This window comes from Enoplosus armatus, chromosome 16, assembly GCF_043641665.1.
Source record: "Enoplosus armatus isolate fEnoArm2 chromosome 16, fEnoArm2.hap1, whole genome shotgun sequence".
NCBI classification, from domain to species: domain Eukaryota; kingdom Metazoa; phylum Chordata; class Actinopteri; order Centrarchiformes; family Enoplosidae; genus Enoplosus; species Enoplosus armatus.
Genome location: NC_092195.1, coordinates 6,784,234 through 6,798,216, shown reverse-complemented (window position 1 = coordinate 6,798,216; position 13,983 = coordinate 6,784,234). Strand labels below are relative to the sequence as shown.

Sequence of the window (13,983 nt, the reverse complement as noted above, 5' to 3'; positions counted from 1 at the left end):
AATGCATACAGCATCGATTCCCTGTCTTCGTCTCCTACTACTTATCAAGACATTACACCCACGCAGAGAGAGCATCCGCAAATAAGGCTGTGTCAATTTGATGTGAGCGCTCCACCAAAGGTGACATGACTGGAGAGTCGTCCCGTGGCGCTGTAGCCCTAGGCCAGCCTCTCAGCGCTCCAGTCTTACAGAGCGTGTTCGGCAAAATAAAAAGGCCACTCAGTAGGGGGAAATGACATTGTAAGGGAAATTGAATTTGACTGCTGCATGTGTTGACACAGAATTTCTCTGCTAACCTTTGCCATGGGAGGTCTCGATTATCCACGTGCAGTTCAGGTTGTGCGGGTAAAAGTCTGGGAAGCCAGGTGACAGGATGGTGCCAAAGTTGCCCTGGATATAACCTCCGCACAACGCTGTCAACACAGGGCGAGGGGAAACAGCGGGAGATGGATGAAGGAGAGAAATTAGAGGAGAGGCAAAATCAGAGAGGGCAAAACAGAGTGGATGAAGACAGGAGTAAAATTTCTCAAAATAAATTGACAAAACTAGCATTTATAAAATTAAAATGCATTTTACAAGAGGTGCCCTTCAAGACAGCATAAAAAGGAGAGAGTGGTATCATCAATATCATTACAGAGTGGGCAGAAATCAATACTGTCCTTAAATATAAAAGCATTTACAGATGAGGGAAAAGGGAAACATCAAAGGGTAAGCTCACCACCGTACATATAAAACATTTATGATGAAATGAGGCAGAAACTTTAAGTCTAAAATAAGAGTCGTTGAAAGAAACGTTATCATCTTATATGGATTTTATAATAACTCACATATACATAGCTACTGAAATGTGATGCAATATGCAGCAAAGTGCTCAAAACGATTTCTCATGTTTGGTCTGGAACAACATACAACAATGAATTTAGCCTTAATCCCATTTATGAATAGGAGTAAATCTGGCAGGAGACCATTCATTTCTAGGTCAATATTATGGAACGTACCATCACAGCTAGGCAGGGGGCGGCTCCACTGGAAATTGGGTTCACATTCTAATGGCTCTGGGTCACTAAGTGTGTACCCTGCCTCACAGCTAAATGTCACCAAAGCGCCCACATAGAAGTCATTGCCGTGTCGCTGTCCATTGACAGGTATACCGGGGTCCACGCAGTGATCTGACTGTAACTGCAGGGCTACAGAGAAAGGGGACAAAAGAGAGAGAAAATAAGGACAAGCAATACGTGATCAAAGACAGAGACACATATAATGAAAATCCTCCTGCTTGCAGTGTAATTAGAATTATATCCTGTTTTTAATAGGTCAAGTAGAGGTCAAGAAATGTTAAAAGGCGGTTTGCTTTCCCAACGCAATCCTGATAAATAATTCACTTGTACGTCCTTTTACAGCAGGAGTAAACCAACGAGAAGTTTTGGCGCTCTTTCCCGCTCCACCTAGCATAGTTTCTGCCTAAGTAGCGCTCATGTTGAATTATTGAAGCTTTGCAGAGATTTACCGCAGAGAAAGTGCAAAAGGTTACCTGTGTGACCCACCAGGTAGAAACTAGGATAGGGCTGTCTTATGGGTTGAATTACAGCATGAGTGAAGACTGACGTGTGTGTGTGTGTGTGTGTGTGTGTGTGTGTGTGTGTGCACGGTTATGACTGTATATGGACTTTTTGAGCATGGAAATGTGTGTCAAGTCAGAGATATCTGACAGAATAATCTCATCCCATTTACTTTGTAATTATAGGTGTTTTAATAAGAATGTCTTCATGGTGAAATTGAGAGCTTGCAGAGATTGTATTTACAACCAAGACTGAATAGCTTTTACTAGTACAGTGAACAAGGCTTATAGCTGTCTCTGATTTGGTCCGTCTGTATTGTAATGGATTAATTTCTATTAGGGTCTGTGAAGCGTGGGTAAATGAGAACTTCCTTTACAGTGTGTCCCTCCTGTATCTTTGGGTGTAGGTTTGACTTTCTTACTTTCGTAGCGTATGCGGAAGCCGATGTCAGAGTGGCTCTTGTCAGTGGAGAAGAGGAGGAAAATGAAGTTGGAGGTGCTGATGAGGAACTGGGGAACCTGGGTGCCCTGGTAACTACCAATTAGAGGCGAAGAGGGAAAACGTCCATCGCGCACCTCAAGGACATCATAGTTGACCTCTGTGCGGAACCTGAGAACAGGGAAATGAGTTGAACGAGGATTTTCATGCTTCACAGAAAAAACCCCCACAGTATTTGTAATGTGCTGTACATACACTCGAGTTTAATGGGTAATTGTCATGGGCTACGTTTACAGCATGACAAATCCAAGGCTGGACTACCAACCAGACAAAGCAAGCAACTGCCCAGGGACCCCAGACCCTAAGACTCCCCCTTATTATTATTATTACTTGTTATTTTTTTTGCTAATTTGTTGTTGGGAATATGTGCCACTTAATCTGAACTGACATGATAAGGGTCTTCCTTACCACTTGTCTTACAGAGGGACACCCAAGCGGGTTAATTTACTTTTGGGCAAATGGGCAACACTAAGTGAAATTCAGAATTAATAAGGGAATCTACTAATCAACCAATTATAATACCAACTGAAAACCAGTGTGGAGATTCCAAAAAAAATACATTTATGTGTTTTTCGACATTTGGCCTCAATTAAAATCCTATAAGTTGCATTCCCTGCCAACAGCGGAAAAGAGATTGAAGCTTGAATGAAGCTTATAGAAAGTTATTTGAACAAGATTTTGATAATAGTACCAGTTAACCAACATTCTGAAACCAGGAGGGTTAAACTGAATTAATTCCAGTTTGCACATGTTGAGTTTTATCTTGAGACATTTGGCTCACTTTGGTGACTGCATCTGTGGTGCATCTGTGGTGCATCTGTGTGTGTGTGTGTGTGTGTGTGTGTGTTGCCACCTTTGTTGCCAGAGACACTTCATCTTCAAAGCCATGAATAAATTGCTTAGTTTCAGAACCATGTCATCTAAATGAAGCGGTTTGTGATATTTTATTGATGTTACATAAAAATTAAAGAGCAACAAACATTTATGTTGTATTCATTTTGCATGGTGTGCTATCGTGTCAGGGATGAGGATGAGATGGGCTCGCAAAGATGAGCCTTAGTGAAACACTTAATGTAGCGTTTGATCCTGTGACTGTATGTCTCTCTCTCTCTCTCTCAAACATCAGGACAAATTACTCTCCTCTCCCATCTCTCCGGTTTCCCTTGACAGACCATCTCCACTTACATACGGATGTACATTTACAAACTTGCAGGCCTAGCGCAGTTTCTGTGTGTGTATAAATTGTAAGGACATCTGTGGATCTTCAGGGAGGGGGGTATCAAATGAAAGGATCAAATGCGCTCTTATGAGCGCTTGCTAAATAAAACATAGTGTTATCCTAGTCGGGGGTGTATGTAGATGTGCATTAAATCTTCTGCATTACTGCCAGAAAGGGAAGACAGAGGAAGAGATTAAAGAAAGTGATGAAAAGCAGAGAAATGAAAGTGAGCGCATGTTGAAACTGAAAAGGCTGAAGGGTTAAAGCAAGAAAAATCCAAACTTGCTCTGAGGAAAAGGAAAAAAAAACAAATTAAAAAAAAAACAGTGATGCGACAGCAGTTGCTATCTGGGTGACTCACTTGTCGAAGATGATCTTGATGGGGTAGCCTGGAGGAGCCTCAATGATCCATTCACAGTTAAGAGCCTCCTTATAGAGTTCTGGCCAGCCAGGGGAGAGGATGATCCCACTGGGAGCCTTCAGATCCCCTCCACATGGGGCTAACGGAGAGAGAGAGAAGAAATGGAGGGAGAGAGGGAGTAGATAGAGATTGAATTATGCATGTCTTTCCCAGCTGATGTATGACAATGCCCATAGATGATCTCATGCATCAGCCAGGGCTCATCCCATTTCTTTTACTGCCAGGGTACATCTAATGTAAATTGGTGACGACTCACTTCAAGGTTAACCATTCCTCTGAGGAACATACCTGTTATTGCATGTGTGTCTGTGTGCGTGCGTGCGTGCCCTTGTATCACATCTCCATGTGTATGCATGTTTCCTCCCCTTAGCTGTTGTCTTTAAGTATGTCATCAAACCCCTCCTACAAAGGTGCTGCCGTCACCCCCATCAAACAGGGAAAATGAAACATATTTGATCGCCGGCACAAAAGACACTTGAGCACGTCAACCCCTCTTCCATATACCGCCTCTTTGTTCCGGCTCACTTTGCTGTGCATCTCTTTAACTGCCTATCCTTAACCAGAACACACAGGCACAGTGGAGGGCTTAGTTACAGTGCCAGCTCCTCGTTCCCTTTGAAGTGGAATGATTTAATCAGCCAACTCAGCATACTGAAGGACATCTATAAAACGCATTACGCTACAAACGCAGGGGTATGATAGATGGTCTCAGAGGAATACAAAGCTGCTGTGGCACACAGGGGGGAAGTGACATGTTTTAATAATGGTTTCTCCTTTTGCGTATCATGAATAGTGAACCTGATTAGGCACCTTTTAGAGTCCTAGCCATGTGTGTGCTTGATGTGCTACGCTGCTGGTGTCCAAGAACCTCAAGCTGGCTAGCCAGCTTTATTTTAGCTTTGCCAGCTATATTGGCCATTTCTGGAAGTAGTTTATTGGATATTGAGTCAGAGGTAAATGGATGGTTCAGCAATCTGCATGTAAGCACAACATGTCTGCAGCATCGGATACTTTAAAGAACTAAGATTCTTTATCATCACCAGCACTCCTTTAGTAAGATCATAGTGATCACTAACATTATTGATATTGATTAATTATAACTGCATCAATTGTAAAAGACATTTAATGAATGCAAACCCACAAGAAGCAGCAAATTGATTTTTTCTGATCTTCCTATTTATCAACACCAGTCCATTTACTTTTTGGGTGTGGAGAAGAAATAATCTCTGAAATGCAGTGATCCTACATCACTAGCTAGAGTACTCATGAAAACAAACATACTCCCATTTCTTCAGTTTATAACAGCTGTATATGACTTATCTGGGGATAAACTGGGGATCTAGCTAATGATGTGCTAGAGCACGGGACAAATGCTTTCAGAAGAAAGGATATGCACATCTTCCTCTTAATGACTTAAATCCTCTGCATATTTATCCTGATGACATCTGGGTTTTTCTGAGTCAAACAGCCAACTATGCCAGCTCAAACACAACTGTCCAGTGTCTGATACTGGATAGAAAAATATTGAATAAATCCCCCTCATTTGGTTAATATTTATAATTAATATTAAACTGCGTCAGTAAATCTGAGCATGTTATTTTTCATCTCATGCCACCTGATGAAAAAAAAACATTTTTTGGAGGGTGTAGCTAAAATGTGCAGGTTAGATAACAAACATCCAAAAAGCTGTTGTAAGATGGCTGTCACAAAGGGTAACCACTCCCTTACTCACCTTCACAGCGGGGAACTGCATTGTCCCACACCACGTTGCCGTCCTTGAGAATGCAAGAGACGGTTTGCGAGCCGTGGGTCTTAACGAAGCCCTCCTCGCACAGGAATGAGATGGAGCTGCCCAGCTGAAGGCTCTCACCGAAGCGCTTCCCATTAACTGGCACACCCGGGTCTGGGCACTCGTTGTGGCGAAATGCTGTTGGAAATGCAGAGAGGAGAATGGGTTAGTGTGAAAGAGCAGACATAGGCGGGAGGTGATAGTGTTAAATGTTTTCCCCTCGACCACATACATGAAATCACAAAATGCAAGGAAAAAGACTTAATTCCTAAAAAGAAAACCTTTGTTTTCATAAAATGCTGTTATAAGAAATGAAGAAACAAAGTGTCACCTTGTTGAAAACACAAGGAAAAGAACAGCTCACCTGTAATCCTTGTCACACATTACATTGTCTGTGCAAAGATGCTAATTTCCATGGAGATTCTAAAATAATTACCCAAGTTTCTTGACAAAACTTTTCTTTCTACTGTCAGCGTTTAGCGATGCCAGCGTTTAACGAGAAGGAATTTGTTTCACTTAGTGAGTCACATTGATTCACCCTGCTGCAGTGATTCCAGAGGGTGTGAAAGCACACCGTATGCAGATCATCAGCGCCAGATGACGCTGCTGAATGATAGGTGGAGTAAACAAACAGAGGAAACTGTTGTCATACATCCTCAGAACTTTATCTATCAGGTCAATGGAACTTTAAGAAGGAAGCGGTTCGAAAGGCCACGAAGAAACGCAGTCACACAAGAAGAGACATAACCCTGGAAACAAGGCATGTAAACAAATACATCACCCGTGCCACTATCTCTCTCACTTACTCTCGCACTCTCACTCTTGTACACGCGTGGGTAAGGTGACACGTGTAGGTGTTGATGAATCCCTCTTCTGTACCCATTGGACCCAAACAGAGTGTGAGCCACACCTCATCCATCATGATCATCTTATTTATTAACGTGCCAAACATCCCCTCAATACAGTTTGGCATGTCCTTAATTAACATGAATGATGGAAGTTGTCCGCTCATCTCGACAACCCCCTAAAACAGTCCTGCCGTCAGATGACACTGTTCTCCGGAACTAACCGCCATCTCCAATTAACGGCTCTTGACATTCATTCAGCACGCCGCATTGGTTATTTATTTATTCATCTAACTTGCTAATGAATGCATTAGTCGCCATGTGGTGTCCACATTGTGGCTTTACAGCGGCACCTGGGTTGGGTTGATGACTTGTCTGCAAATGAGCTAGAGACAGGGCCCCAAAGCATTCTGGGTAGGCTGAGGTTGATGTTATTTTAGCTACAGCAGAAATAGTTTGAAGAACCAGAAGCAGGATCAGTCCTCTGAGTATACCATCATTTTACATACCAGCCCGCAGTGTACTGGATCAAATGATCACACAACTATACATTTCATTTAGCAGATTACTAATTATGTGTTAAAGCTCTTGTCTAAATATTCTAGTACCAAAAAGGTATAATGTTTTGTGTCATTTATTATTAGGCCTAACTGCTACAGTTACAATAATAATAATATTAATACACCTACTGTGAGTAATGCTATGGGATGGGAACCTTCAGACATAAATGTGAGATGATTTAGCTTTTGAACAGACCGAACAGCGGCTCAAGAAAAACAGAGCAGAGCACTTTGTGAAGTTAATCAAAAGTCAAGGATTTCTCTGCATGCACAGTTACATTCAGGTACACTACCATTATCTACAGAAACAGGTATAGATGAGAATGAGGATGAAGTCCATTTCATGTTTTATTGCTCATTTATTGCTATGTGATGATGGCCTACAGTTTTTAGTAAAATGTCCTTCATTTCTGATGTGTTTTTCTTGTTGGATGATTATAAAAAAAAGTGTTTTAGAGAGGGACCCTTTTTTTGTGGCAGATTTTATTTGTCCAGCTTTGGACAGAAAAAGGTTCTTTATTTACAATGTAGTGTTATAGGTAAGAAGTTATGTTCTACTACCTACCCATGACTCGCCGGATGTAGGCTGCTGGGATAAGTCTCCCCTTCCGCTATCTACCCATTACTGTTTTCAAAGTCCCCGTCGCTACATGACACAACAACTTCAGAGCTAGCAGCCTACACACAGAAAATGGCAAGTTCTGACAAAGGTTTCAAGAAACCTATCCCAGAGCGAGGGTGAGTTGAGCCAGACCTTTCTCTAAAGTGTGGGAATAGGTCTGGCAATGCAAGACTACTATCTACCTGACTAACTACTACAAATATCAATGATATTCTCAAAAGTAGAAGAATGCCTGTACAATACTGTGATGAAGTGCAAACTAGAACATATGAAAGCAACTAACTGTAAGAATAAAAATAACATTTTATTGGTTGCAGTGAAGTGAGTCAATTTTAGAACCAAGTCTTATCGAGACAACCCTCCTTACAGCACCTTAACTACCTATGAAATAGCTTTGTGGCTTTATAGGGTTAGGGTTAGACTCTCTGTACGGATACATTTATTTTGGGATGTGGAAGAATGCAAAGATCAGGCTCATTACACAATAGTGCATATGCAATAAATGCAAAAATCCTGCTGCCAAAACCTCACGCTACAGTATATCCATGAAATGGGTTTACCAGCATGCAGCCAACGTGTACTGCGTCAGAGTTTAAAACCCATCTGGAATTTCCTCAGAAGTCAGCAGCTACCCAGAATAGAATATAATGAGCACTGCCGCAATGTATCTGTCAGGTAAGGGTGCTGCATCTTTGTTTGGGTTTTATTTAGATGTCAAGTCTCTTATTTAGACAATAAAGACAGGGTTTTTGTCATTTCTCTATGCGACTGTGCATGTGAGTGTGTAAGGAATGTGTTGCTGATGGGTGGAAGAGTCTGCGGGAGACAGGCACATAGATATGGCAGATGATTCATGAGGCCTATTGCATGCCCACACACACTGTACACACACACTGTACACACACACAAACATTCGAGAATACAGAACGTCCAGTCAGGGCGGGCTTTTGTGATAAGCTTTAAAGACTTCCCTTTATCTCCTGTGAAGCAACATTCAATACTTACTTGTAAATGTGATGTTAAAGCCTCTGTCTGTGTAGGTGTGGTCAGTCAGGAACTCCAGCCGGGCCACATGGGCACTCGTTGTTATAGAAGGAGGTAGGACGTCACCGGAAAAGGTACCCAAGATGGGAGACTCAGCCTGACAAAAACAGACAAGATTTTGTGATGAGAAAAAAAGGTATCATAAACCAAAAAGGGAGAGAAGTCAGAGAGTAAACAGCTCCTCCAGGGAAGGAGACAGATGACATGACTAGTCCAATGACGCTGGCAGACAGGTTGTTTAGCTTGTACACGTAATTGCACAGGCTGCTTCTCCTACCGACACGCAATGACTGATAGGCAGGTCAATAGATGAAGTTGCACAAAGAGCTATTCAAAGTATCTGAGGACAACAGCTTATAATTCAACACTACCTTTCCCCCGTCCTTGATGGAGAGGAAGTCAAACTGTTTCTCCATGCTGAGGTCGTTGAAGGCCAGATTGATTCGACTCTCAGGGTTGGTGATGATCAGCCACACGCAGTGCATGTTGTTGCCGTACTCCTGAGGGTAGTTGGGAGACAGCAGCACCCCGGATGGAGTGGTAAAGTTGAAGAAACAGGAAACTATAGGAGTGATAAAGTGATATCGACAGAGAGAAAGGGGGGAGAAAAAGAAATAAAACAAAGTAACATAAAATGAGTGTTGTTTAGGAGGCTGAAAAACATGGGGCAAATTCCATTTACTTTTGCTGACTACAAGACAATATGACTTGATAACATTTTATTGAACCTGTAGAAATCCATCTCACATCCCACACACTGTAGACATCTAACAGATCAGGGAGGAATTCACATTTCACCACCAATTTGTGGTCTTGTAGCATGAGCGCATATATTGTAGGTTTACAATGACAGTAACATTAGGCTTACAGCGGGCTCACTGGATATGACAGTAATGAAAAGGAAATATGTCTGAAAGTAATGAAAGTTACCAAATCATCATATAACAAAGACGTGTTTGTGGCTTATTGTGGCAAAATTGTTTATCTTGTTTATGTTATATCTATCCACTATTTATTATATGAGAGGAGGAACCCACTAGAAACAATATCTTATTTAAGCAATTTACTCCTGTGGAATAACATGGGGATAGAGGAAGCCTTAGCCTCAAAGAATTTGACAATATGTAACCAGGAAAATCACTGTTTGTTTGATCGATTGGTACTTCAGTTCAAAGTTAATGAAGGAACAAGATAACACTACTTTCTTTCACAAACGCACATTAGATAGATATTTAAATATGCACAGGAGCTTTAAACAGCCCATCTGGTAACAACTGTGGATGAGTGTTCAAGAGTAAAGAATGCAACTGCCAGGCTTTGCAGCAAAGATTGCCTTTTCAATATGAAATGAATCTCAATTGAGAGATGACAGGGCTGCTTTCTTCTACTTTTTGCACTGATATGTTGTTGACTTCATCTCAGGTGTGCACTGCATCCATGTAAGATTTATTTATAATCTCATTGTCCCATTTCCTTAGACACTAGCTAGCATTAGCTATTGCATAAGCTGCAGTAGGCAGCTGAACAGAACATGCTCCGACCTAATTGTCGTCAGTAAGTTGCCCAAGGTAGCAACAGTAACTAAGGGTTGGTGAGGTTTAGGATCCATCAGTTTGAAATAGTGTCATTGTGTAAAAAAAAAAGTGCTGTGTTCACTTTGATAAATAAGGATATTAATAGACAATTAACACCCAATGCACAAGCAAGCAAGCAGGTAACAGCTCTACATTTAGAAAAGCATATAATCGTATTAACATCATCATCAATGAAAAAGACAAGCATACTGCATTGTGTCTACATGACTCAAATCGTTTGTTAAATGTTGACTAAATAAACGTTTACCAGTGTAATGTGGCCTAACTGACTTTTGTGCCAGCAGCCTCTCTGTCATTCAGCTCAGTGATATCCACCCTATTATCATATCATATACAACAGTGGGTATTATCTGCATGGTCAGCTCTCTTTTCCTTTTCCCCTCACCCTCTAACTCTCTCACTCTCTGCGCTTTGTCTTTCATGGCGTTAATTATCTAATGAGCGCTCCTATTGTTCCAAAATCCATAGTCTCTGCTAGGCAAACTGCAGGGATAATCTGACCATTTATTATGCAGCCCTCCCTGCACTCATCTGCGCAAACATACATATTCATGCGCCCACGTTGAGTGGTGTGCACATGGCGTATGTAGAATCTGAATAACACAACAAGGCATCCAGGAACTTACAGACACAGCTGGGTTTCTTAGCCGACCACTGGTTGTTCTTCTGACAGGTGATGTTCTTCTTCCCCACCAGCTCAAAGGCAGGCAGACACTCAAAGTAGAGTCTGTCCCCGTGACGAAAACCTGTCCCCTCCCGTTTGCCATAAGCTGGGATTCCAGGATCTCCGCAGCTGCCTTGGTCAATTTCTGTGTAGGTACGAATAAACACGTAGGCAAGAATATTCAGTATGCAAAACTGACATTGATAATAAATAAATATTTCAAGCCGAGGAACATGACTGTGGGTTATACAAATACAAACCTGGAATCATAGCGGAGATATAAATTTAAAGGTCACAGTTTAATTAACACAAGCCAGCTGCCTGACTGTTCTCTCTTTAACTGGCATATTATCTTAAATAGCAAAATAGTATGGTTTAGCATCGTGGACAACCATGGTGGCTCTGCACACAAGAGGCGCATTTTCTCCAGCTTTCCAATAAAATTAGATGGAGATGGAGATGGAGGGCAGACAGAAAGCGACATCTCAACTCAAGGTTATTACTGGATGTTGCCTCCAGCAGATATTGACAAGATACGACTACATAGGTAATAAGTGGATGCAGGATCTCACACTACATACAAAGTGCTGTTTCTCTGAAATTCCAGTTTCAGGTAAAAGCTGATCCCAGCTTATTAACGTAGAGTTACTGAATAGTACTGATTCTTGTCCGACTCTATACACCCAAATACATTTCCCCAAACCTATTTTATTTATTTATTTAATTTACATTCTTTTTACTTTCGCCAACAGTGGAAGCAAAAACAGTGCATTCATGTGCAGTCATTCTATACAATGCTGTTCTGCAGCCAGCTCTCATCTGTTGGATGTTGGAGCTTTCCACCGGCACATTCCCCACCCTCTTCCCTCAGGGTAGACCAGGAAAATATTTGAATAATATAATTCTCAACTTGTGGAAAACAACAAAGAGCACATTACATGCAGAATAGGATGCACTCGACTGTTATTTCCAACACTTATTACGGGGCCACTGACACTTTCATCTGACAGAGTTAGATGAAAGGATCAATATCGATTTAATCTCTGTCTTCAGTGCAGTGATCGATCTAAGATTTGTTTAGCTTTTCTTAAAGCTTTTCTTCCTAAAGAGCATTATTTACCAGTTAGCTTGTTAGGAATGTTAAAAACCTTGTTGTTACTAAGAAAATAGATCCAGTGTCTTTTAGAAATAGATCTAGTTTTTGTTACTTGAACACTGAATTCTGGCATACGGTTCAGATTTTGGTCAGACACACTCGACCTATAGGGCGAGATGAAGGAGAAACACTAAATGTTCAGGTCTTCTGCTTGTTTTCAGTCAGTGCAGCATTAGAGCTTGTGGGGGTTGCATGGAGTGAGAAACCAATTGCCCAGCACTGTGACACCTCGAAAATGAAAACAATCTGGGAGTGCTTGCTGTTGAGGGCGCATGTCCTTAACGGTAACCTCAGTTGGGTAATGCATCCCCAGCTGCAGAGTGTCCTGGGTCTGGTCATTACTTCATTAGTTCCTGGTTTTGTTGAAATTGTACATCAAAGACATTCTCCCTGTCTGGCGCCTCAGCTAAGACTGAATGGATTTAACTGAATGGATGTTAGCAATGAATGACTCAGTGAACAGTTCATTTTGGGCTGACAACACAGACCAGCTTCTACACTTCAAAATCAACGGGATTTTCCTAGTGTAATGCATTTCATTTTGGTATAATTTTGTTTGCCACTAAGCAGTCTTTACTGTCTCTTTATCCTCCCAAAATGTTACTCCGTGATATTGCAAACCTCTCTCGTCTGTCTCTTTCTCCCTCTCCCCTCCCTTGCAAATGTATCCTTCCTCTTACTGTGTGACAAACGTTCTCACTTGCGTTGGAAGCTGACGTGAGCACTTTCAGGTACACACACACACACACACACCTCCATGACCACCCTTCTTCCTTAAAACCACATACCAATTTCATTATCGGAAGATTTATGCATCCTTCTTTCTTTCACTCACTCTTCTTTCTACTTTTCCGAGGTTGCAGATTGCAGATGGGAATGCTGAGGCATCCTATCGAGGCATCCGGATGGGGGAACACGGAGAGCGAATAAGCTCATCCATCCAGGAAACGATGGCAGGGCCTAATACGATTTTAAACCGCACCAGGGGTGATGCTGGGTATAAATCCATACTCAGCCCTAATGATGATCATCATTTAGAACACATATTTAGAGCTCACTGCTGTTTGGATGTATGGCTATCCTGAGGCAGCCTCATTCACAAGACAACTCATTGATCTTACGTGGAAGTCACCTTTAAAAGGGGGGGAACGCTGAAAGCGAGTTTTGAGGTGAGCCTGAGAGAGAAATAAACGTATGAATGTAGATCTGGAAGAACACGCCAGCAATAAGACAGACACATAAATACATATGCAAATGCATAATAGCAATAATTTGTTGTCACTGTAGCAGACTCACTGAAGGACTCAATCACAGCAGTAAGGCCTCTCTGCCGCATGGGGCCCTATGATTAGAACTTTAGGGAAAATGGAGGCAACAAATGAGAGCCCTTTGAAGTGTGTGCGTATACATCGGTGTGTACATGTGTTTCATGGACTATGTGTGTCTGTTGTTATACATGTGTTTGTGAATGTCTCTCTGTATGTCGCGTCTAAGAGAGCAGGCGGGAGTGACTGAAACAACATTTGATTCTCATGAATAAGGGAAGAGATGTAATGGCATGTTTGTTGTCCCTGTCTGTTTGACATTCCAGAGTAATCCAAGCATTGTGATGGGACTGAGACTCACATTATTGTCAACAACTACACTAGAATCTCCTAAGGCCTAAAAGTACTTTAATAGTCGAGCCTATTGGTATAACCCAATATGGCATACCATTTGTCATTGGACGTTGCAGGCCCACATTTCCAGCACCAAATCAAAGCCTTCTATGTGAAGTATCTACAACATGTGGACCTCATTTCATGTGTTCATGGCAATATAGTAACTGTGCAGTTAAGCAAAAATCAAAAGCACCAGTGAATCTTATCAGTGGGTACCAGCCCAGACTTTAATATTTTGTCAACAGATGGCTACACATGGCACATGTTCAACTTTCCACCATGAACCCCACTCACACTGTAGACAAAATACAAAGGACATTACCTCTGTGTCCTCAATGTTAGCTACAGTC

The 13,983-nt window shown here is 41.7% G+C and overlaps 1 protein-coding gene across 1 annotated transcript in view; it reads right to left on the bottom strand.

Annotated features, from left to right (window-relative positions):
• The window catches only part of csmd2 (CUB and Sushi multiple domains 2), a 217,233-nt gene that overhangs the window by 88,409 nt on the left and 114,841 nt on the right, over positions 1 to 13,983 (bottom strand). Inside the window, exons 13-20 of the mRNA XM_070921819.1 lie at positions 10,779 to 10,961; positions 8,929 to 9,119; positions 8,519 to 8,654; positions 5,430 to 5,624; positions 3,638 to 3,776; positions 1,981 to 2,168; positions 999 to 1,187; positions 297 to 413 (exon numbers count right to left, since the gene is read on the bottom strand). Coding sequence (XP_070777920.1) covers positions 297 to 413; positions 999 to 1,187; positions 1,981 to 2,168; positions 3,638 to 3,776; positions 5,430 to 5,624; positions 8,519 to 8,654; positions 8,929 to 9,119; positions 10,779 to 10,961 — 1,338 coding nt within the window. The remainder of the gene's footprint in view (positions 1 to 296; positions 414 to 998; positions 1,188 to 1,980; positions 2,169 to 3,637; positions 3,777 to 5,429; positions 5,625 to 8,518; positions 8,655 to 8,928; positions 9,120 to 10,778; positions 10,962 to 13,983) is intronic.